This window comes from Schistocerca piceifrons, chromosome 4 (genome assembly GCF_021461385.2).
Source record: "Schistocerca piceifrons isolate TAMUIC-IGC-003096 chromosome 4, iqSchPice1.1, whole genome shotgun sequence".
Lineage (NCBI taxonomy): Eukaryota > Metazoa > Arthropoda > Insecta > Orthoptera > Acrididae > Schistocerca > Schistocerca piceifrons.
The window spans coordinates 139,592,680-139,618,880 of NC_060141.1; the positions used below are offsets into that span (position 1 = coordinate 139,592,680).

General features: G+C 39.8%; 1 protein-coding gene across 1 annotated transcript in view; it reads right to left on the minus strand.

The window, feature by feature from the left end:
- Positions 1–26,201, minus strand: part of LOC124795319 (hydrocephalus-inducing protein-like) — a 54,085-nt gene that overhangs the window by 23,885 nt on the left and 3,999 nt on the right. The window contains exon 2 of the mRNA XM_047259290.1: positions 18,086–18,310. Within this exon, the coding sequence (XP_047115246.1) occupies positions 18,086–18,289 (204 nt within the window). The 5' untranslated portion in view covers positions 18,290–18,310. The remainder of the gene's footprint in view (positions 1–18,085; positions 18,311–26,201) is intronic.

Sequence of the window (26,201 nt, forward strand, 5' to 3'; positions counted from 1 at the left end):
TATGATCATTCCACTTCAAATCGTTCCGCACACATACTCCCAGATATTTTACAGAAGTAACTGCTACCAGTGTTTGTTCCGCTATCATATAATCATACAATAAAGGATCCTTCTTTCTATGTATTCGCAATACATTACATTTGTCTATGTTAAGGGACAGTTGCCACTCCCTGCACCAAGTGCCTATCCGCTGCAGATCTTCCTGCATTTCGCTAAAATTTTCTAATGCTGCGACTTCTCTGTATACTACAGCATCATCCGCGAAAAGCCGCATGGAACTTCCGACACTATCTACTAGGTCCTTAGATGCCTTGCCAAAAAATGGAATAATCAAACTTGGGGTGGCTGGATCAATCTCCTGCACCCTAGGCAACAACGACTGGTCAGATGCGGAGAGGGGTAAGGAGGAAGCTGGGGTAATGAGGGAGAGGGATAGCAGGGTATGGGTGGAGAAAGATTAGGGCAGCTAGGTGCAGTTGGGAGGTTAGATGGAGGGCAGGGCAATGGGGGGTGGGGGTAGAGGGGGGGGGGGGGGGGGGGGAGGGAGGGGGTTAGCAGAAAAGGAGAGAATTAAAAAACTGGGTGCGTTGATGGAGTAGAGGGCTGTGTAGTGCTGAAATGGGAACAGGGAAGGGGCTAGATGGGTGATGACAATGACTCCTGCACAGAACACTATTCACTTCATCACTCTGACACAACTCATAAGTATAGTCATTAACTTCCCTTATCCTGTCCGCAAATTTTCTCCACCATCTCCCCCTGTCTCTTCGTCATTGTACTCAACGTCTCTCTAAAGTACCGAGCACTTTCTGTTTTTTTGTACCTTTGTAAAAGCCCTTCCTTTAACTGCTTAAACTGTCTTGCCTTCCTTAAGGCCTCAGAACACCTTGCATATGTTTTCATTTCACCCTTTAATCTAATCTTGGCTATATGTAGCAACTGCTCATCAGACCAGCCATTCATCACCACTGCAGTCTCCGAGTCCTCCACAAACGAACGCACATCCTCAGATGCCTTGCCAGAAAATGGAATAATCAAACTTGCGGTGGCTGGATCAATCTCCTGCACCCTAGGCAACAACGACTGGTCAGATGCGGAGAGGGTAAGGAGGAAGCTGGGGTAATGAGGGAGAGGGATAGCAGGGTATGGGTGGAGAAAGATTAGGGCAGCTAGGTGCAGTTGGGAGGTTAGATGGAGGGCAGGGCAATGGGGGGTGAGGGTAGGGGGGGGGGGGGGGGGGAGGGAGGGGGTTATCAGAAAAGGAGAGAATTAAAAAACTGAGTGCGTTGATGGAGTAGAGGGCTGTGTAGTGCTGAAATGGGAACAGGGAAGGGGCTAGATGGGTGACGACAATGACTAACAAGGGTTGAGGTTAGAAGGATTATGGGAAAGTAGGATATATTACTGGGCTAGTTCCTACCTGCACAGTTCTGACAAGTGTGTGTTAGTGGGAAGAATCCAAATGGCGCAGGCTGTGAAGCAGTCACTGAAATGAAGAATGTCATGTTGGGTAGTGTGCTCAGCGATAGATTGGTCCCTTTGTTTCTCGGTCACAGTTTGTTGGTGGCCATTCATGTGGACAGCCAGCTTGCTGGTTGTCATGCCTACATAGAATGCAGCACAGTGGTTGCAAATAGCGTGTAGTTTACATGACTGGTTTCACAGACAACCCTGCCTTTGATGGGGTAGGTGATGTTTGTGACTGGACCAGAGTAGGTGGTGGTGGGATGTATGGGACAGGTCTTGCATCTAGATCTATGACAGGGATATGATCCACGAGGCAAGTCATTGAGAGCTGGAGTTGTTTAGGGATGGACAAGGATATTGTGTAGGCTCGGTGGATGGTGGAATACTACTGTGGTGGGCGGTGGGAGAGGGGGGTGGGCTGGGAAGGATAGTGGAGGACATTGCTCATTTCAGGGCATGACAAGAGGCAGTCAGAACCCTGGCAGAGAACATAATTCAGTTGCTCCAGTCCTGGGTGATACTGAGTTCTGAAGGGAATACTCCTCTGTGGCTGGACGGTGAAACTTTGGTAGGTGGTGGGTGACTGGATAGATAAGGCATGGGAGATATGTTTTTGTACAAGGCTGGAAGGATAATTATGGTCCGTAAAAGCCTCAGTGAGTCCCTTGGCATATTTTGATAGGGACCGCTCATCACTGCAGGTGCAATGAACATGGGTGGCTAGGCTGTATGGGAGGGGGTTCTTTGTATGGAATGGGCGCCAGCTGTCAAAGTGGAGATATTGCTGGTGATTAGCAAGTTTGATATGGTCAGAGATGCTGATGCAGCCATCTTTCAGGAGGAGATCAACATCTAGGAAGATGGTTTGTTGGGTTTAATAGGACAAGGCAAACAGAACAGGGAGAAGGTGTGGAGGTTCTGGAGGAATGAGGATAGGGTATTCTCACCATTGACCCACATCACAAAGATGATTAGATTAGATTAGATTCAGTTTTCGTTCCATAGACCCAAAAAATGAGATGATTTTCGTGGGTGTGGAACACGTCAGAAAGTACGACATAAAAACATGAAAAATTTGAATATAATACTTACTACCCTGATTATTTGTCAGGAGATAGTCGAAAATAAGCTAATACAATGCAGTAAACTGGGACAGCTAATATTTACAGAATTAACACACTGTCAGAATGAAACACTGTTATCCACTATTAACAAATTTATCATATGCAAAATGCCTAATCTTGACTGTTGTGGTGAAGTGTTGTCAAAACTGAAATCTAACAGATATTTTTACTTAAGCTGACTTAACAGTCTCTGTTAAGATATTCATCTATGGAGTAGAAGGAGTTGCCTATCAAAAAGTCTTTCAAACTCTGTTTAAACCGTGCTTTATCTGAAACCAAGTTTTTAATGGTTGCTGGTAATTTATTAAAAATATGTGTTCCTGAATATTGGACCCCTTTTTGGACCAAGGTAAGTGATTTTAGGCCTTTATGTAGATTCTTCTTCTTCCTAGTATTGATACTGTGTACTGAGTGATTGGTTGGAAATAGAGATGTATTAGTTGCAACAAATTTCATTAAGGAATAAATATACTGAGAAGCAGTGGTTAGAATACAAAGTTCCTTGAACAGGTTTCTACAAGATGTTCTTGAATTTACGCCACAAATGATTCTTATCACATGCTTTTGCACCCTAAAAACTTTTGCTCGGTTTGACAAGTTGCTCCAGAATATGATCCCATATGACATAATAAAATGAAAGTAAGCAAAGTATGCAAGGTTTTTTTATATTTATATCTCCTACATCTGACATCATTCTCACGGCAAATACAGATTCGTTTAGGTGCTTAAGCAATTCTGTGGTATGCCCTTCGCAACTGAATTTATTATCGAGTTGTAATCTCAGAAATTTAACAGTCAACCTCTTTGATCTGCATGTCTTCATATGTTATACTCATGCTGGAAGGAAATCTCTTACAGGTTCTGAACTGCATATGGTGGGTCTTCTCAAAGTTTAATGACAAAAAATTAGCTTTAAACCACTTTTTAATGTCAGTGAAAATTTGATTAGCAGCTATTTCTAAATCTGTATTTGACTTGCTACTTATTGCAATGTTTGTATCATCTGAAAACAAAAAAAACTTGGCACCTGGCAATGTAACAGATGAGAGGTCATAAAAAGCAATGGACCTAAAATGAAACCTTGAGGAACACCACATGTAATTAATTCCGAGTCACATGAAGACTGACTACTTACTGCACAGATATTTCACAAGGACACCCTTTGTTTCCTGTTAGATAGATAAGCCTCAAACCATTTTGCAGCATTGCCGGTGACATCATAATACTCTGATTTACTTAGGAGAATGCTGTGGTTCACACAGTCAAAGGCTTTTGGCAGGTCACAGAATATGCCAGTAGCCTGTAATTTATTATCTAATGAATTAAGTACATTCTCACTGTAAGTGTAAATACCTTTCTCTGTATCAGAACCCTGTCAGATGCTTAATGAGAGCTTGAACAAAACCTTTTCAAATATTTTTGAGGAAGCTGGCAAAAGTGAAAATTGGTCGGTAGTTTGATGGTATCTCGTTATCCCCCTTCTTGTAAAGAGGCTTAGCTTCAACATATATTAACCAGCCTGGAAATGTTCTGCTGATAAGAGATTGATTACACAAATAACTTAAGATGGAACTTAAACTCGCATAAGCACTCTTTGATTAACTTTGTTGATATGTTATAATACCCACTGGAATACTTAGATTTTAAGGATTTTATGATGGATGCTACTTCTTTGGGAGATGTGTCATTTCCATTTTACTGAAGTTATTTTTAAAGACTGGTATCAGATATTCCATTGCACTGTTCACATAACCAGATAGCCCCAAGCTGTCAGTAACAGAAATGAAGTAGTTGTTTAAGAGGTTTGCAGCACTACCTGTACTTGTTACCAAAGTTTCATTTATTTTTAGAGCTATCTGTTGGCCCCACCTGTCTCTGTCTGCACAATATCCCGTACAGGTTTTATTTTGTTACCTTATGTAATTATCTTTTTCTCATAATAAAGCTGCTTCGATTTCTGGATTACTTGCTTCAATATTTTGCAGTATTCTTTGTAATGCATTACAATTCTAACCTCAGAGCTGTTCCTAGATAGTAGATAGAGTCTCCTTGATGCCCCACATGATATCTCTATTCTTTATGTAATCCACAGTTTAGTTTTTGACTTGTGTGTGAGTTGAATTATGTTTAGGGGAAAACAATTCTCAAAAGTGGAGGCAACTTTATTAACGAATGCTTTGCATTTTCCATTTGAGTCAGATGTGTTGAAAACAACTATTCTGTCCATGTCTTTGAGCAATTTCCTGAATTTCTTAATTTTTGACTTATTTATTACCCTCCTGTACCCAGATTTAATAGATTTTTTTATCCTGATAAGTTTCAACATTTTTAACACAAGATGCTGCATATCATGATCAGATAGCCCATTTACTATTGGTTTTGTGATATGACTTTTTTCCGTAGATTTATCTACAAAGATATTATCAACAGCAGTCTCAGAGCATTTACATATCCTAGTAGCAAAGTTCACAGTAGAACTAAATTGAATGATAGTGTTACTGACTGCAACAATTGTTCACTGACAGAGCTTTCCAATTAATCCACATTAAAATCTCCAGCATCCACTATTTCCTTGTTTTTTGCTATGAGGTGGGACAGCAGAGCTTTCAGATTTTTTATGAAGAGGTTAAAATTTCCTGAAGGTTATCTGTATGTACCTGCTATTATAAAGGACTTAATATGAAATACTACTTCTGTTGCACAAGCTTCTAAGTGCTGCTCTGAGCAAAATTTATTAATATCAATATTCTTGAAATCAAAACCGTTTCTGACAAATATGGCAACTCCTCCTTTCTCCATATTTCCTCTCTCTCTCTCTCTCTCTCTCTCTCTCTCTCTATATATATATATATATATATATATATATATATATATATATATATATATATATATGGTTATAATAGAGGGAAACATTCCACGTAGGAAAAATATATCTAAAAACAAAGATGATGTGACTTACCAAATGAAAGTGCTGGCAGGTCGACAGACACACAAACAAACACAAACATACACCCAAAATTCAAGCTTTCGCAACAAACTGTTGCCTCATCAGGAAAGAAGGAAGGAGAGGGAAAGACGAAAGGATGTGGGTTTTAAGGGAGAGGGTAAGGAGTCATTCCAATCCCGGGAGCGGAAAGACTTACCTTAGGGGGAAAAAAAGGGTCAGGTATACACTCGCACACACACACACAAATCCATCCGCACATACACAGACACAAGCAGACATTTGTAAAGGCAAAGAGTTTGGGCAGAGATGTCAGTCGGGCGGAAGTAAAGAGGCAAAGATGTTGTTGAAAGACAGGTGAGGTATGAGCGGCGGCAAATTGAAATTAGCGGAGATTGAGGCCTGGCGGATAACGAGCAGAGAGGATATACTGAAGGGCAAGTTCCCATCTCCGGAGTTCTGACAGGTTGGTGTTAGTGGGAAGTATCCAGATAACCCGGACGGTGTAACACTGTGCCAAGATGTGCTGGCCGTGCACCAAGGCATGTTTAGCCACAGGGTGATCCTCATTACCAACAAAAACTGTCTGCCTGTGTCCATTCATGCGAATGGACAGTTTGTTGCTGGTCATTCCCACATAGAAAGCCTCACATTGTAGGCAGGTCAGTTGGTAAATCACGTGGGTGCTTTCACACGTGGCTCTGCCTTTGATCGTGTACACCTTCCGGGTTACAGGACTGGAGTAGGTGGTGGTGGGAGGTTGCATGGGACAGGTTTTACATTGGGGGCAGTTACAAGGGTAGGAGCCAGAGGGTAGGGAACGTGGTTTGGGGATTTCATAGGGATGAACTAAGAGGTTACGCAGGTTAGGTGGACGGTGGAAAGACACTTTTGGTGGGGTGGGGAGGATTTCATGAAGGATGGATCTAATTTCAGGGCAGGATTTGAGGAAGTCTTATCCCTGCTGGAAAGCCACATTCAGAGTATGATCCAGTCCCGGAAAGTATCCTGTCACAAGTGGGTCACTTTTGGGGTTCTTCTGTGTGAGGTTCTGGGTTTGAGGAGATGAGGAAGTGGCTCTGGTTATTTGCTTCTGTACCAGGTCGGGAGGGTAGTTGCGGGATGCGAAAGCTGTTTTTAGGTTGTTGGTGTAATGGTTCAGGGATTCCGGACTGGAGCAGATTCGTTTGCCATGAAGACCTAGGCTGTAGGGAAGGGACCGTTTGATGTGGAATGGGTGGCAGCTGTCATAATGGAGGTACTGTTGCTTGTTGGTGGGTTTGATGTGGACGGACGTGTGAAGCTGGCCACTGGACAGATGGAGGTCAACATCAAGGAAAGTGGCATGGGATTTGGGGTAGGACCAGGTGAATCTGATGGAACCAAAGGAGTTGAGGTTGGAGAGGAAATTCTGGAGTTCTTCTTCACTGTGAGTCCAGATCATGAAGATGTCATCAATAAATCTGTACCAAACTTTGGGTTGGCAGGCCTGGGTAACCAAGAAGGCTTCCTCTAAGCAAAAGATGAATAGGTTGGCGTAAGAGGGGGCCATCCTGGTGCCCATGGCTGTTCCCTTTAATTGTTGGTATGTCTGGCCTTTGAAAGTGAAGAAGTTGTGGGTCAGGATGAAGCTGGCTAAGGTAATGAGGAAAGAGGTTTTAGGTAGGGTGGCAGGTGATCGGTGTGAAAGGAAGTGCTCCATCGCAGCGAGGCCCTAGACGTGCGGAATATTTGTGTAAAGGAAGTGGCATCAATGGTTACAAGGATGGTTTCCAGCGGTAACAGACTGGGTAGGGATTCCAGGCGTTCAAGAAAGTGGTTGGTGTCCTTGATGAAGGATGGGAGACCGCATGTGATGGGTTGAAGGTGTTGATCTACATAGGCAGAGATATGTTCTGTGGGGGCTTGGTAGCCGGCTACAATTGGATGGCCGGGATGATTGGGTTTGTGAATTTTAGGAAGAAGGTAGAAGGTAGGGGTGCGGGGTGTAGGTGGGGTCAGGAGGTTGATGGAGTCAGGTGAAAGGTTTTGTAGGGGGCCTAAGGTTCTGAGGATTCCTTGAAGCTCCATCTGGACACCAGGAATGGGATTACCTTGGCAAACTTTGTATGTAGTGTTATCTGAAAGCTGACGCAGTCCCTCAGTCACATACTCCCAACGATCATGTACCACGGTTGTGGACCCCTTGTCTGCCGGAAGAATGACGATGGATCGGTCAGCCTTCAGATCACGGATAGCCTGGGCTTCAGCAGTGGTGATGTTAGGAGTAGGATTAAGGTTTTTTAAGAAGGATTGAGAGGCAAGGCTGGAAGTCAGAAATTCCTGGAAAGTTTGGAGAGGGTGATTTTGAGGAAGAGGAGGTGGGTCCCGCTGTGACGGAGGATGGAACTGTTCCAGGCAGGGTTCAATTTGGATAGTGTCTTGGGGAGTTGGACCATTAGGAGTAGGATTAGGATCATTTTTCTTCGTGGCAAAGTGATATTTCCAGCAGAGAGTACGGGTGTAGGACAGTAAATCTTTGACTAGGGCTGTTTGGTTGAATCTGGGAGTGGGGCTGAAGGTGAGGCCTTTGGATAGGACAGAGGTTTCGGATTGGGAGAGAGGTTTGGAAGAGAGGTTAACTTCTGAATTAGGGTGTTGTGGTTCCAGATTGTGTTGATTGGAATTTTGGGGTTTTGGGGGGAGTGGAGCTGGAAGTGGGAGATCGTGTAGATGGGAGAGACTGGGTCTGTGTGCAATGAGAGGAGGTTGAGGTTTGCTGGAAAGGTTGTGAAGGGTGAGCGAGTTGCCTTTCCGGAAGTGGGAAACCAGGAGATTGGATAGTCTTTTGAGGTGGAGGGTGGCATGCTGTTCTAATTTGCGATTGGTCTGTAGGAGGATGCTCTGAACAGCCGGCGTGGATGTGGGAGAGGAAAGATTGAGGACTTTTATTAAGGATAGGAGTTGACGGGTGTGTTCATTGGCTGAGTTGATGTGTAGGTGAAGGATTAGGTGGGTGAGGGCAATGGATTGTTCAGTTTGGAATCTATATATATATATATATACCAGTGGTCACATGATGTTCAGAGAGACAGATTATATCAACTGGTTTGCTCAACTCTAATTCTTGAACACAAATAAGCAACTCATTAAACTTACCCCTTAGTCCTTGGATATTCTGATGCAATAGTGATAGCTGATTTTGTGCATTGGCTGAATTACAACTGGATGAACCTAATTTTCCTGCCAATTTTTGAGTATCTTTAGTTTCAATCAGAGGCTGTCTGCATGAATTGTGTACATTAAAATTTGCTTTCTGGCTGCCTGTTTTATTAATGTGAATGTCATTTTCAGCCTGTCTCTGAACAACTTTTGTTTCTGCCCTTCCTACCCTAAAAAAACTGCTGATCTGTCACTTGTAACCACTGGTACTTTACCACTTGTGACAATGCCCCCCCCCCCCCCCCTTAAGTTATTTGCTATTAGCCCAGACAGTTTTCCCTTCCCCGTCCTGTTGAGGTGAAGGCTATGCCTAGTATAGTCCCACCTACTGATAGAGTCAACAGGAACCACACCGATATGAGACCCCATGCCTGATCCAAGCAGCCGTTCCACCTCTAAATTAACTCTCCTAACAGAAGAGTTTAAATGAGGCCGGTCATGGTGACTCAGAACAGACACAAGCCCAACATCAGTATGTCTCATTGCTGAAGCTATCTTTATCAGGTCACTCTCAATTGAATAATTTTGGTTCCTACCTATGCTGTTGCCCGCCCAACCCGCTACTACCACGGTGTCTTCCTTTGTGAAGTCTTTACAAAGTGAACCTACATCCTCTATCACCTGTCCCAGACTTGAACTAGGTTTAAAAAAGCTTGTGACCTGGCAATCTGACCCTAGTTCATCCTGCAACAGTTGCCAACACCTCTACCATGTGAACTACCTAACAACAAAACTTCCTTCTTCTTCGCAGCTTTTTCTGTCTTCTTACTTTTCAAACACTTTTTGAAAGTTTGTTGTGTCCTGTCTACTCCTATATCTATTTGTGGGTCATCAGTTTCCAACTGTGACAGCAGATCAAACCTGTTTTCCATATTCACAAGCACACTGTCTGAAAACATCCTCTTCCTATTTTTTCTGTAACCTGTTGTCACTTCCCACCTCTCTTTTCCCTTCTTCCTCCTTAACCTTTCCAGATCTAATTTCACTTTGTCTAGTTCCACCTGAAGGGCAGCAATCTTCTGCTCCTGTTCCACTATCTTCCTATCTCTACAGCAAATCCTGCACAACCAATGAGCCTTGTTCATTTCCCCAATTCCCACGCTGCTGTAGTCACCCACATGGAAGAAACTGCAACAATCACTCATGGCAAACAAATATTATCTTTAGTCTGAGTTAAAACAAGAATAACTTTGTAGACTACTCAATTAATATATTAAATTTTTTGCTATAGTCACCCACACGAAAGAAACTGCAACAACCCTCACACCCCAGCACTAACAGTCCTACAGCAAGTCATATACTTCTCACTCATGGCAAACAAATATTATCTTTAGTCTGAGTTACAACAAGAATAACTTTGTAGACTACTCAATTAATATATTAAATTTCTTAGAAAGTTTAAGCCTTAAGTTCAGATACTAATTCAAAACTTCTGGAGAAACAAAATTTATGTAACGTGTATTATTTATGTAATGAAACAAAAAGTAAACAAAGAATTGAGCCTAAACTGTATAAAGTTTCCACTTATTTTGGTACTTTTCACTTTGACTACCTACTAGAGAATCAAATGGATATCATATAAGAATACATTAAAAACACAACTTTACTTTGTTGAAATAATGACGTAACTTTACAGTATATAACAACGTAAACAAATCCTAGTCCAAAACTCGTGCCTAGGAAATGTTTTCTTTTTTCAGAAAATTACACAAAAAATGTGAATCCATCAATTGATAGCTTACAATAGGTATTAATTTGCTAATTATGATGTAATATTGCCTTAATTAATTGTTGCTATGCAATTAAACACTTATCTTTACGAGAACTGCGAATGTGCATGACCCGGATTCTGGGTTTTTAGGAAGGATTCCTCTAGATGGCCCATGAATAGGGTGAGATAGGATGGTACCATGTGTGAGCTCATAGCCATGCCCCAGATTTGTTTGTAGGTAATACTTTCAAAGGAAAAGTAATTGTGGGTGAGGATATAGTTGGTCATGTTGACTTGGAAGGAGGCTGTTGGTTTGGAATCCATCTGGTATTATGAAAGACAGTGTTCAATAGCGGTAAGGCCATGGACATTAGGGATGTTAGTGTAAAGGGAGATGGCATCAATAGTGATGAGCAGGATACCCTGTGGTAAAGGAAAAGGAATTGTTGAGAATCTCTAGAGGAAATGGTCGGTAACTTTTATATAGGAGGGTAGGTTTCGATTAATAGGTTGCAGGTGTTGGTCTACAACAGCAGAAATTCTCTCAGTGGAGGCTCATTAAACGGTCACAATGGGGCTACCAGTGAGGTTGGGTTTATGGGTTTTAAGAACATGTAGAAGGTAGGAGGGTGGGGTGTGATAGGGGTGAGGAGAGAGATCCACCTGGGGAGAGGTTCCAGGATAGGCCTAAGGATTTGACGAGAGGCTGGAGATCCTGTTGGCTTTCTGAAATGGGGTCACTGTGACAGCGTTTGTCAGTGGATATATCTGACAGCTGGCAGAGTCTATCTGACAGCTGGCGGAGTCCTTCTGCCAGGTAATCCATGCTGTTCAAAGCTACAGTGGTGAAGCCTTTGTCAGCAGGTAGAATTAGAAGGTCAGGATCAGTTTTTAGGTGGTGGACTGTGTTTTTTTTGTGGATGTATGGTTAGTTTGCAGTTTGAGGGATTTGGGGAATGAGAGTGAGGCAAAGTTTGATGTTAAGAAATTCTGGAACGTTAACAGGGGAAAATTTAGGGGCAGTGGGGGTGGATCGTGGTTGGATGTAGGAGTGAACTGAGTCATTCCTATATTTGCAATGATAGATGAGATAAAAGAAAATTTTCAGATGGTGCTTCACACAAGGCATACCAAGACTGCTTCCAGAAGTGGAAACAGCATTGAGAGTGGTATATCAAATGTGGAGGATAGTATTTGAAGGAGACCATGCACAGTAAGTAAAACGTAAGCATTGAAAAATTTTGTGGACAGAGTGCTAGAATTTTTTAAACAGACCTTGTATGTACAAAAATTGGGACTGTTGCACAATTCATCCAACATATCTGACATTAGAACTTTTGTTGTGTGTTGTGATGTAGCAAACTCATTGGTAAAAGTGCTGTTTGGGTGATGAATGGTAGATTCCTCTAAATGTAGAAAAATGTAAGGTACTGCGAATGGTTAGGTAAAACAATCTTGTAATATTTGATTGTAGTATTATTGATGTGCTGCTTGACACACTCACATCAATTAAATATATAGGGTGTAGTGATTTGAGAATTTCCATGTAAACTCTGGAACCACTCGACCTTCTGCTGCCTCAAACACCCGATGTTTTAAAGATAAGTGAGAGAGCCTATTTACTGCGCAACACATGTCTGTGTTTGCAGGATGGACATTGGTTCTTGGAGGACAGGAGTTGCTTCAGATGAGCGCTGCTGACAAGTGTTTGCCGCTCACACCATAGAACCCGTATGGAGGGTGCAAAGAATAACTACATATTACTCCTTGGTGGTCGAATAATTGTAATTGTTGTATACAATTGAAACATGATTTGTCTGAGAATCTTGCTTAATCTTGGTGTTAGACTTGCTAGAAGCAAGACCTGTTTTTGAATATCTGGGGGTTATTCAACCTACCACATTGTAATTATATTTAGTAGTATCTAAAAGTTATCATCGTAGTTGACTTGCAAGAATTTGTATGTTTATGTGAAACTTGTGGAGATGAAAATATACCTGAACTGAACTGAAAGTATGAGGGTACCGAGTTATTTCTAGTGAGAGAGAGAGAGAGAGCATTTTTAGTTCCTCTACCCAGCATTATTTCTTTGGAGAAGAAGTTGCGGAGATTGACGCAGTCGCATATCCAGAGAAGAGGGTCGGCTAAAAGTTTCAGGTAAGTCAACTGTGGTAAGAGAAGTGTGAAGTTCGCAGTCCAGTTTTGCACCACTTCTCTTGTCACCAAAACCATTAGAAGGGATCACTTTGCAAAGCAGTATGAAGTGTAATACGTGTGTAAGGATGGTAGTAGGTAAGGTGAATGGTCATCTTTGGTTTACTGGGGGAATTTTAGGAAAATTTAGTTCACAATGAAGGAGGCCTTGTACAGAACACATGTGTGACCAAGTTTTGAGTACTGCTCAACAGTTTGGGATCACCCCCCAGGTAAGATTAAAAAAAGACAATGAAGAAATTCAGAGGTGTGCTGCTAGAATTTGTTACTGATAGGTTTGATCAACATGTGAGCATTACAAAGTTGGTTAGTGAATGCAATGAAAATCCTTGGAAAGAAGACAACATTCTTGTCACAAAATGCTGTTAAAAAGTTTCAGAGAATGGGCATTTGCGACTGACTACATGTGTATGCAACATGAAGACAATATAAGGGACATTGGATCTTGTATGGAGGCATGTAGAAAACAGTACTTTTTCTCTCATTCCATTTTGGAAGTGGAACAGGAAACATAAGGACTAGCAATGGTAGTCTGCTAAAATGACGTACCTCATGTTTCTTGTTACTTCCACAAGAGGTATAACTTTTTGGCATAAGATCATGTTCTCATGTTGGCAACACTATTACACAAGAAATGACAAGCCCCGTTTCCATAGATGCTTAAGTGTTATGTGAAGAATCTGTGCACACTGGGTTGTACAAGTTGTGACAATTTTTCTTCTGTGACATACTACATGTGGATCATTGATTTATAATATTTTTTACAAAAAGGCTGTGTAAATACTTTGCTATAGATATGTCATTTTATCCACAATCACAGTTTATGTCTTGTCATTCATTTCTGTTTATGGACCATAAGATATAGGTCAGTATTGTTATTGTTGTTGTTGTTGTTGTTATTATTATTATTATTATTCAGTGAGTACGCAGAACCCTGTTGATGGTGTTACTAACAAGCAAATGGTCTGGCAGCATGCCTCAAAAATGTTTGTCATGTTTCAAGCTACTTTAAGAAGGAGAGTACAAGGCAAGAATAAGCAAGTTGTAGCAGCTGATAAAAGTTTAGGTCAGTTTCATCGAATGATTTTAATGCATCTAGAAATTGAGCTGTTACAACTCATTAAAGACCTTGAATCTGAGCTATTTGGACTTACATTGAATCATGTAAGTAACTAGTATTTGAGTTACCCAAGAGGAATGAAACAGGCAATAAATTCAGCTAGCAGACATGGAATAAACAATAAGTGTTCATTAGCCTCCCTATAATTTCATAACTGACACTTTTGTGATGTTAACATATTATGTTTGTAAATAAAAACGAATATCCAGTCAGTATGTATAGAAGACATGTAAGTACACCATTTTACTCAAACACTCTCATGACATGACATTGTGCAAGTTCTCTAATAGGACATTGTAATAATCATATTGTGTACAACATAGTTTTTTTCTGGTATCACTGTGTAGTTAACAGTTTTCAATGTTAACTTACAAGAAACGAACCTGGTAATTCAAACAATGCAACCAAATAACAGTTTTTCCCTTATGGTATGTCATTTTAGGACACATCCCACAACGAGGTACCCCTGCCATACAGATGTAGTTGTAGATGATCTCTTCTTAACGTAAAAAGATGAAGCTTTGTGGAAACTAATCTCCCTCCATAACACAGCAAGCTGGAACCAATATTCATTCTGTAATTACACTCTGTTAATAATTAATTTTTTTTCATCTCATTGTTCCTTTCATCTAGTAGTCTGCTAGTGCACATATGTATAATATGTTGTTGAACCTTTCAAAACAAGAAATGGGTTGTGTTCATGCAAATTTATTAGTCAGACTATAGTTTTCAATATGCAGCTCCCAATGGTGCATTTAGTTTTTCTGGAATCCATATTAATTAAAAATAATTGAGACTTGAAATTGTTACTGTAGTGAATGCTAATTTGAACGAATGGGTAGTCCTAAAAATATTGACATTACTCACTATAAAGACCAACATAACGAGTTTACAGTATCATGCTGTGATTTTTCTGAAACTCATTAACTTAAAAGATAATTCATATTAAAGTTCATCCATACTCAAAATTTCTATTGCAGATTTAGCCGTTGTTGTTAAATTTCAGTTTCTACTGCTATACTTTTGTTGCTCTAATTTTTTAAGATTGAGTTACAATCTACACTAGTTAATTAAGCTATTAATTAAGAATTTGCATAATTTATCATAATTTTCAATACAGCTGTTTTTTTTCTTCAATACATTTAAATACAATTTTCTATACAGCGGTAAATGAGTTATTCCCAACATAGATATACAATATGGTCCCAAATCTTTTGCAGTTTACTAACCCCTACCAAATTACTGTTGTAACATATAGCTCATGTAAATTAGAAAAATTTCATCAACCAGTTTTTCAAATCATTATGTAGTTTCGGAAATACATAAATGTTCATATGCAAGTCTTTATAATGGTAACCCTACTCCAGAATCTTCAGTCTGAGCTCAGAAATCACAGCAACAACATTATGTAGCATGTTTGCATAGTAAACTCTGCCTGTAGTCAATGTCACGTTAACGTCTACATAACAATTTTATATAAGCGAACTGTATAAAGTACATGTCTGTCACCAGCATTTGCAGCATCACTTATCAGTGTGTCTGTGTCACCTACTTAATATATCAAATCCGAATACTGATTGGTATTAATTTTTACAAAATCTTCCTTTGAATAATTTGGACCCTGACTATGTATTGTGTCTCTATGGACACTCATCTATTTGTTTCATTGATTAAAAGACACAGTGCATCACCCACTTAAACTGAAGCCACTATAGCAAAGTGTTTGTTGTATTGGAATTCAATTTTGATTGTGTATTGTTATTATTCTGTCACTGCCATACTGTTGAGCAGTAATGTGAAGATGCTTTCCTGTGTGAGGCAGTTGCATGTGAGCTGAATTTGTGCTCATAGTGCCTATAGTGACAACAAATGTAGGAAAAGCCATATTAATTAAGATTTGTGTAGTGTACATTATTGGAATACACTCCTGGAAATGGAAAAAAGAACACATTGACACCGGTGTGTCAGACCCACCATACTTGCTCCGGACACTGCGAGAGGGCTATACAAGCAATGATCACACGCACGGCACAGCGGACACACCAGGAACCGTGGTGTTGGCCGTCGAATGGCGCTAGCTGCGCAGCATTTGTGCACCACCGCCGTCAGTGTCAGCCAGTTTGCCGTGGCATACGGAGCTCCATCGCAGTCTTTAACACTGGTAGCATGCCGCGACAGCGTGGACGTGAACTGTATGTGCAGTTGACGGACTTTGAGCGAGGGCGTATAGTGGGCATGCGGGAGGCCGGGTGGACGTACCGCTGAATTGCTCAACACGTGGGGCGTGAGGTCTCCACAGTACATCGATGTTGTCGCCAGTGGTCGGCGGAAGGTGCACGTGCCCGTCGACCTGGGACCGGACCGCAGCGACCCACGGATGCACGCCAAGACCGTAGGATCCTACGCAGTGCCGTAGGGGACCCCACCGCCACTTCCCAGCAAATTAGGAACACTGTTGCTCCTGGGGTATCGGCGAGGACCATTCGCAACCGTCTCCATGAAGCTGGGCTACGGTCCCGCACACCGTTAGGCCGTCTTCCGCTCACGCCCCAACATCATGCAGCCCGCCTCCAGTGGTGTCGCGACAGGCGTGAATGGAGGGACGAATGGAGACGTGTCGTCTTCAGCGATGAGAGTCGCTTCTGCCTTGGTGCCAATGATGGTCGTATGCGTGTTTGGCGCCGTGCAGGTGAGCGCCACAATCAGGACTGCATACGATTGAGGCACACAGGGCCAACACCCGGCATCATGGTGTGGGGAGCGATCTCCTACACTGGCTGTACACCACTGGTGATCGTCGAGGGGACACTGAATAGTGCACGGTACATCCAAACCGTCATCAAACCCATCGTTCTACCATTCCTAGACCGGCAAGGGAACTTGCTGTTCCAACAGGACAATGCACATCCGCATGTATCCCGTGCCACCCAACGTGCTCTAGAAGGTGTAAGTCAACTACCCTGGCCAGCAAGATCTCCAGATCTGTCCCCCATTGAGCATGTTTGGGACTGGATGAAGCGTCGTCTCACGCGGTCTGCACGTCCAGCACGAACGCTGGTCCAACTGAGGCGCCAGGTGGAAATGGCAATGCAAGCCGTTCCACAGGACTACATCCAGCATCTCTACAATCGTCTCCATGGGAGAATAGCAGCCTGCATTGCTGCGAAAGGTGGATATACACTGTACTAGTGCCGACATTGTGCATGCTCTGTTGCCTGTGTCTATGTGCCTGTGGTTCTGTTAGTGTGATCATGTGATGTATCTGACCCCAGGAATGTGTCAATAAAGTTTCCCCTTCCTGGGACAATGAATTCACGGTGTTCTTATTTCAATTTCCAGGAGTGTATTTCCTGTAACCAGTGTAAGGGTTTACAGGTAGGTAACCTCACACTTCCTTGCAATGATGATGAAGTGAATTTGACACTTGAGTGTCCTGTTGCAATGTGTGTGCTTTTTCTAATTAAATGACTGCTCAGGAAGACTGCCGTCTCACACTCTCTTAGTAGGCTGGGAGTTGAAGGGAAGAGTTTGAAGACTCATTCTTCATCTTGTCAGAAGGTAGCAAAATAAATTTCATTCATACAAAGGTCTATCTTTCTTGGACAAGCCTAGCAGCACTTGGAGGTGATAGGTTCCCAACATATTATGAATATTTGGAATTCAATTCAGTGGTATGCCATTCAAATGCATTGCACCCCCCTTCCCCCCCCACCCCCCCACCCCCCACCCACCTTTCCCCATCCCCATGGGACACATGTTTTAAATTAGAATCCTTGTACTTCAAGGCCCCCAGTATCCCACAATCATGCCTACACAAGCAGTGAAGATGCCCTGAGTTTCTCACAGTCAGCTTCTGTTGCCTGTGTGTTATCATTAATTTCAAGCAATGTGTTGTTGTTATTGTTCTAAATCAACATAAATGTTCAATATAGTTCCATCGGTATGTTTTCATTTTACTGTCACTTGCATCTTGCTAATAAAAGTTTGCACCCATGAAGAAGCTACATTTTGAAAGCACTTGCATTTCATCCTCCCCCACTGAGACAGTATTTAGATATGCATTTTGGTCTGATTTAGCACCCAGCAGAAATTAAATCATCTACTGGAATTTTGTTACACAGTTTTTAGATATATTTATGTTGTGCTCATTGTGTACAGCAGCATTACTAATATTACCTCATGATTAAATATTTGCAAAAAATATGTCAAAACTTTGCCTAATTATGTAATATTTTATAGGTTACCTCCCCTTGTTTTATTTCAGGTAAAGCATGTTTAAATAGCTAGCTACTATGTTTACTCACTTCACAGTTAAATGATGCCTTAACACTTGCTTTGTTTTCAATAGAAGCAAGTGCAGTAACATTGCAGCCAAGTGTGCAGTTCAGGTTCATTGGTCTCTCAGGCAGAGCTGGAATAGCTGTGAGCAATAATTCATAGGGAAATAAACCAAGTTCTGTACAGATTACTTCAAGCTTTTCCCTGAATTCACCAGGAAACAGTGGCATATATGTAATGCTGAATTCAATCTGAAAATGTGAATTAATCATTAATCGTTCTACCTATGACAAAGCAGTACTAATGATAAATAATAATATCTGTATATCAGTGCTAATGAAAAATAATAGTATCTGTGTATCTATGAATCATGTATATGATGATTGAAAGTTTGGGATGGAAAAAAACTAGTGATGAGTAGAGAATAGGTTTATAAAAAAAAGAATTGAAAGAAAAAGAGACAATGGAAAATCCAGGATCGAATGCAATAGTATTATGAGAAGGAAAGTTGCTACTCACCACACAGAGTGTGGTTTCAGTTGCCTGAGATTGCAGTCATGCTTGTGAGTTGCATTTGGATGTGTGTGTACATATGTATGTCTATTGTGGACAAAGGCCACTGGCCAAAAGCTTTAAGTGTGAAAATTTTTGTATTGTGCCTATCTGCAACTCAGCATTTCTGCTGTATGGTGAGTAGCAACTTTCCTTCTCATAATATTGAAAGAAAAACAGATGTTTATTTTCCAGCAGTACCTAATCATTTCATTGTTAAGTTGTATGACATTTATTGATGAATAACATAAAGCACACAAAGAAGTAATGTCTCTCCTTAAAAATTTTTAAAGTGGTAGATTATAACACTGTCCCAAGAATATGAGAATGAAAGTCTACTATAAACTCAAGAGCAGAGATGTACTGAGCATGGAGATAGGTTCACTACAGTGAAAAATGCTGCCATTCAACTGACAGATTTATACACAATGAGATGATCATTTGAAAAGATCCTTAATATCACACTTTTATGTTTGTATAAAATAATGACTGAAAATTCAAACATTAGATACTGTACATCATGAGAAAAACAGTTAATAATGTGAAACTTCCTGGCAAATTAAAACTGTGTGCCCGACCGAGACTCGAACTCGGGGCCTTTGCCTTTCGCGGGCAAGTGCTCTACCATCTGAGCTACCGAAGCATGACTCACGGCTGGTACTCACAGCTTTACTTCTGCCAGTATCTCGTCTCCTACCTTCCAAACTTTACAGAAGCTCTCCTGCGAGTTCGAGTCTCGGTCGGCCACACAGTTTTAATCTGCCAGGAAGTTTCATATCAGCGCACACTCCTCTGCAGAGTGAAAATCTCATTCCAGTTAATAATGTGTTCAACATAAACCTTTCTGATAAAATGAGCATTAAAAATTATGTTACTAATTATGTAACTATATACATTATAGGCCAAAAATTGATGAATCTCTTGCTGTACAATATGATCACAAGATCTGTAAAATGTATGTTATGAGATGAATACAAATACGGTACTGTAAACACTAGATTGGAAATTAGTTACTTCAAAATACACAAAGAATGATGCATATCATACATAATGTCTAATTTAAAATCTGTCTTAATCATATTTCTCCCTTTAAAATTGGATTGATGTATAATGAACTGTATTTAATAATTTTCATTTCTGTTTATGAGTTGTAAATGAAAAATTGACATACACTTTTTATTCAGTATCTCCTTAGCTACAGGTCTATTGAAGATATTGAATATGCATATCTGAAGTAGTGCTATTAAACTAATTTCAGAACAAAAGTTCAGACTTTATTTACTTATTTATTTATTTATTTGAAGCTCAAAATGTAAGTGTTGCATCATTTACATAGCCAAAATACATCGCAGGAATAAATTTAACTAAAAAATATTACACCATTTCAAATTAAAGGAACCAATAATGAGCAAAACATGAATTGCCATTGAGAAAAATCATGGTTTATGCTTCATATCTATTAGGCAAGATAATTCATGAAATGAAGAGGAAGCCAGCATACACTTTGTTGAGCTGTTCTGGTGTCATGATCGACCTCACCTTGATGGAGCTGTGAGGCGAATCAACGTGGGGTTAGGGATGGCCCTGAGGGCAGCCAACTTTGCTCATGTTTCTCTGGTGCCCATCGGGACTATCAACAGATGGGGTTTCACTAAGCATGGCCTATACCAAAACAGGACTGGGACTGATTCTTGAAAGTATAGGGGGTGGATCTCGGGCCACACATGGTCAAATACCTGTTGTCATAGTGTAATGGTACTTTGACTTCCGCGCCTCCGCCAGTACAAAGTTATAATTTACGATCGCGCACGCAGAAGAGCGCTGCGCCAGCGACCGATTTTATAAATAATTTTGTTCTTTTTTTTTTTTTACTTTTGCGTAGGTTTTTGTTTTTAAGAACTAATGGAGGACTCTCTCTCTCTCTCCCTCTCTCTCTCTTGTTTTGATACGAAAGACGTGTATTTTTCGGCGATGGTTGAATGTGCTTTGGGTGAAAATTAAAATTACATTACAAAGCAAGGTTGTTTCAATAGCTAATGAGGAGAAGATAATAAAAGGTAACAGTACAATTGGCGTTCTGGTGACAGGACTTGCAATCTTCGGATTTGATACAAGTGCAGTTTGGATTTGATACAAGTGCAGTTATTATAAATTTTGGACATTTTATCTAATTTTAACCACTTAATAGCATCAGAAAATGAATTTGGACTAAGTCTCATTCATTTCAATTGTAATGTTATGTGCATGAAATTTACAACAATATTGTTTTCCCTGTTATTAATTCGTGTTAATTTTCATTTTCATGTTGCGGAAATTAATTTGGTAAAAAAAAGGGAAAAAAGATAACGTTCCATAAAATAATTTGCATGGACGCGAAAGAAAAATTTTGGATTGAAAACTGTATATTTGACGCTACATTTGCAACATAAGAACAAAAAAAAAAAAAATGGTGAGTACAGAAATTCACATTTTTTCCAGTTTCAAGCAGCCATCTGTACTTCCTTTATTCCGATCCATTTATTTCGAAATAATTTTTTCAAATTGTAGTTAAAATTGATTTACTACTATTATTGCAAATGATAAGTGAAGAGCATATTCACAGTCATTTATTTGTGAGAGGGAAATTTCAGTGCCAATTTAATAATTCAATTTCTAATTAGAAATCATATAGAAATCTCCATTTCCATAAGAGAAATTTCAGATTTCAACATATCATATTTAAAAAATTTTTTTACCATTGGAAAATTTTATTTGCAATTAATTACGAAAATCGCAAGATGGACGCTAGACGCGTAGAAATTGTTTCCGCGGACGAGCTTAGTGAAAGTGACACATTGCAAAACATGTCCGACAGTCAAATGAATACTGAACTTAATAGGGAGGATGTTCAAGACATAATTTTACCGGATCGATTAAGACAACAACCCCTATATTTAAACAGATATACAGGCGAATGAGAATGAGTACTACGCGACAAAACGTGACATTGACAACGTCAACTTCAGAACCAGACATCAATCAGACACGAAAAAATGACGAAACTAAGACACAGGACTCTGACATGCTCAACCAGATTCTGAAGTTACTTGGTGACCAAAACAGAAAATTTGACACTTTAGACAAAAGATTTGACACTTTACACGACAATTTAAAACGTGACATTGGGAAATTTGACACTAAATTCGATGAACTGACACGGGACATAAAACAAAATTTTGAAAAACAATTGAGACAAATTGCCGACTTGATAGAAACCACCAGTAGTCTTGGAAGGAAATTTACTGACTTAACAGACAAGGTTACGAGACAAGAAAAGGTATTTGTGGAATTCAGTGACGAGACAAAAACTGACTTACAACGATGTAATGAGAAATTGTTAACAGTAGTTTTTGAACAACAGAAAACCAGTACCCAAGTTGACGAATTACGACATTCACACAATTCCGTAAAAACAAACCAAGAACACTTAGACCTGACGATTACAGACCTTTCAGACAGATTAAATGATGTAACATTGGAGCAGAAATCCTTACAGGAAAAGTTAGAAAAGCTTGAAGACAGAGCAGATGTAGCATCTTTAAAGAATGACACAACTCTAGCAGAAAAACTTGTACATGAATGCAAATTATGTGATGATTATTTAGATGAGAAGTTTGAGACAATGACACAGATCATTTTAGATAAGACAAAGGAACAAGTAAAGGGAGAAACATATAATATTCAGAAAGAGGTACGTAAACTTAAAGAGAATGTAATACCAAGTTCGTCAGTGATACCAAAACCCATAACAGACAACCAAAACATAAATGAGAATCATAATAATGCTAGACCCAGCACCCTGCCGAAAATAGAATTACCAATGAGTGATACAAATCCCAATGAACCATTTTCAATGCTACCACAAGATCAAAATTACTATCAGACATCACCACATACTATGCACAGTTTGACACAAAATACAGGACCCATAATACCATCGGGAGTAGCTGATGAAACATTAGTACGACATGGATACTTTCAGACATTTTCATGTGATGAGAAAGACAAAGTGCATCCGATTGTTTTCATTTGCTCTTTTGATGGTATTTTCCTGAGACATTGGTTAGAAGCTGACAAAATTCGATATGTTACAAATTTGTTACGTGGAAGAGCAGCTAAGTGGGGAGCAGCAATTAAAAGACGATGTTTAACATTTGAACAGTTTGAACAAGCATTTCTTGAGGAATTCTGGTCGATCACAGAACAGCAAAGTTTAAAACGAGAAGTATACAATCCAGAAATTTACAACCCGAAGAAAGAGACTTTACGACAATACTTTGAACGCTACCTAGACAAAACATTATATTGGACAAAACCAGCAGATTTACCAGATGTAATTAGAACACTTAAAAGCCACTTACCATTTCCTTACCGTGATAAATTAATAGGAGTGTCCGAGGACAACATAAAGAATTTTTTTAGTTATGTTGATGAGATAGATGTTGTTTACAGAGATGAGATCAGGAATTTCAATCAATTGTATCCGATCCATCCAAGCAATTCGCGTACGCACAACAGAAATGACAGAGGCTATTGGAATCCGCCTCCGACACCACAACAAAACACTCAAAGAAACAATTCGCACTACACTGGGACAAATCCATTCAGTATTAGGAGAAACAACTCACAGCATTGGCAAGGAAACAGTAATTATTACTATAATGGTTATCCAAACAATAATTACAATCAGAACAATAACAGTTATATTCAAACTAACAACAGAAGAAGGAACCGAAATTATACAGATCAAAGAAGAGACAGGTACCATCCAGGATATTTTCAGAGAAACAACATCCAACAACATCCAAACATGTATTGCAGGAATAACAGCAATGACAATAGCAGTTACAGTCGTGGGCGAAATAATGTATGGGGAAATCACAATGGACCACCGCCACGACACATGCAATACAGCAACCCTCAATTCGTACCTAACGGAACTCCCAATGCGACGCGAGGTAATGTCAACAACCAAACAGCTGATACTTGGGTGACGCGCGACAGAAATGTAAATATTATTGAGTTGGGCAATGAACCCAATCCGCAGCAACAACCGAATTTGCCGGAAAACGAACGATGACCGAGCTAAGCGCTCGAGTTACGGTCAATAGGGAGCAGAGCGCAACGGAACCGACGATTTGTTTTCTCCGATATGATGACAGTAAGAAAATAGAAAAAGAATTATATCAGGATGTAGATTTTAATAGTACCAGTAAAACAAGGAAGATTATTCAGGCTATAACACGAGTTATGGTTGGTAGTTATGAAGTGGAAGTAATGTTAGATACAGGAGCAGCAGCAAGTGTCATTTCAATGTCCTTATATAATGAACTCAAACAAATAATGAACATACAAACATTGCCAGTACAGAATTGTCATATTATAAGTGTCACTGATAACAAATCAAAGAATGTGAAATTTCAAGTGCTAATTAACTTCACATTTTCAAATATACCACTCAATTACAGTTTTCTGGTAGTAGACAAATTAGTTATGCATTGCATATTAGGAATTGACTTTTTGAATGAATATCAAGCAATCGTAGATTTAGGAAAAGGGAAATGTCATTTAACCGTAAACCAACAACAACTGACAATAGAGTTAACACAGGGTAAAAACTTAAACAGTAAACAAGGTAAATTTGAACAGATACATTTTGTGTATCCACCAGCAACAAAACATATGTGATTTAACTTTTAATGAAGCTGTATCTCAGGGAATTAAGCCTAATGATTTATATGAGAAATGCACAGAATCTGAATATCTGACGAAGGAACAACAACTTGAATTACTTGAAGTTTTGCAGCAATTTGCTGAGGTATTTGTGGAGAAACCTGGAATTATTAGAGGCTATACTTATGAGATGGATGTTAAGCCACACAAAACATACTGTAGAACATATTATAATATTCCTTGGTCAAAGAAACCCGCAGTTTTGAAAGAGATTGAAAAAATGCAAGCTTGGGGTATCATTGAAAGGTCACATTCACCATATTGCAGTCCGATACTAGCAGTTAATAAAGAGGATGGTAGTGTAAGGTTAGTGCTGGACGCACGAGAAATTAACAAAGTTATAATCCCAATCAACACATGACCTATTAATTTGGAAGAACAACTTTTAAAATTTCATAATGTACAGTATTTAACCAATATCGACCTCTGCTCCTCATTTTGGCAGGTGAACCTCCATAAAAACAGTCGTTAATACACTGCACTTCTATGTGAGGGACGTAGTTATCAATTTTGTGTTCTACCCTTTGGTCTATGAGTGAGTGCTGGAGTATTTATTGAAGCCTTAGATGCTGTTCTTGGACCACAATTGTTATCGCAAATCACAGTTTATGTTGACGACATTGTCATTGCCACCACTACTTGGGAAGAACATGTAAATCTTTTGAAGCAACTTCTGACAAAGTTTTCTGATGCAGGTGTCACTATCAATTTATCTAAGACGAAATTAGGGAGGAGAGAAATCAAATTCTTTGGTCACATCATATCAACTGAAGGCATTTATCCAGACTCAAGAAAAATTGATGCAATAAAGAATTTTCCATCCCCACAGAATCGTAAACATATCAAAGCCTTTCTTGGTCTATCTTCATTCTTCAGGAAATTTGTACCCTACCACCTTCTTAACAGTCCACATCTTCTATCTTTACTCAAAAGAAATAATATTTGGAAATGGACAGAGTTCTGTCAGACAGATTTTGAAGCGATTAAGAATGCTTTAGTTAATGCACCGTTGTTATGTCATCCTGACAAGACGTCAGACTTTTGCCTAGTAACAGATGCAAGTTCCTATGGGCTCGGAGCATTTTTATTCCAAATTCATGTAGAAGATGAACAAACAGTCATCAAACCTATAAGTTTTGCTAGTCGCACGCTCACTGAATGCGAAAAGTCATATTCAGTGACCGAGCGCGAAACACTTGCCATAGTATGGGCATTTCGCAAGTTTCGTTACTTTCTATGGGGAAAATGTACTAAGCTTTATACTGATCATCAAGCTCTTTCTTTCCTGCTATCATGCAAGTTATTACATCCACGTCTTGCACGCTGGTGTGCATCACTACAAGAATATGATTTTGATATTATATATATATAAAGGGAGAATCCAACATTATAGCCGATGCTCTATCTCGTTTCCCACAAGGCCTACAAGAATTTTCAGATGTGACAGAACAAACATCAGATTTCAAAATTTTACTCATGTATGACGGTACATTTGCACCTTACTACAAAAACATGTGCAGGAAGTTAGCCATATTGCAGGACAATGATCCCAGGTGGATCCAGATAAAGAATAAATTACGTGCAGGAACAGACCCACATCTTGAAAAATATTACACGTTACACAAAGAAGAATTATTTCACCGACGAAACCCTGAATCGCAGCACTGGTGTGTTTGCTTACCTGAAGCTCATGTTGATGATTTTATTTTATTTACACACAGAACTTGGGGACACTATGGTGTAACCAAATGCACAGATAAAATTATACAATACTGCTGCTTTCCAAATTTAAGGCGAAGAGTATTGAGTAATATTAGG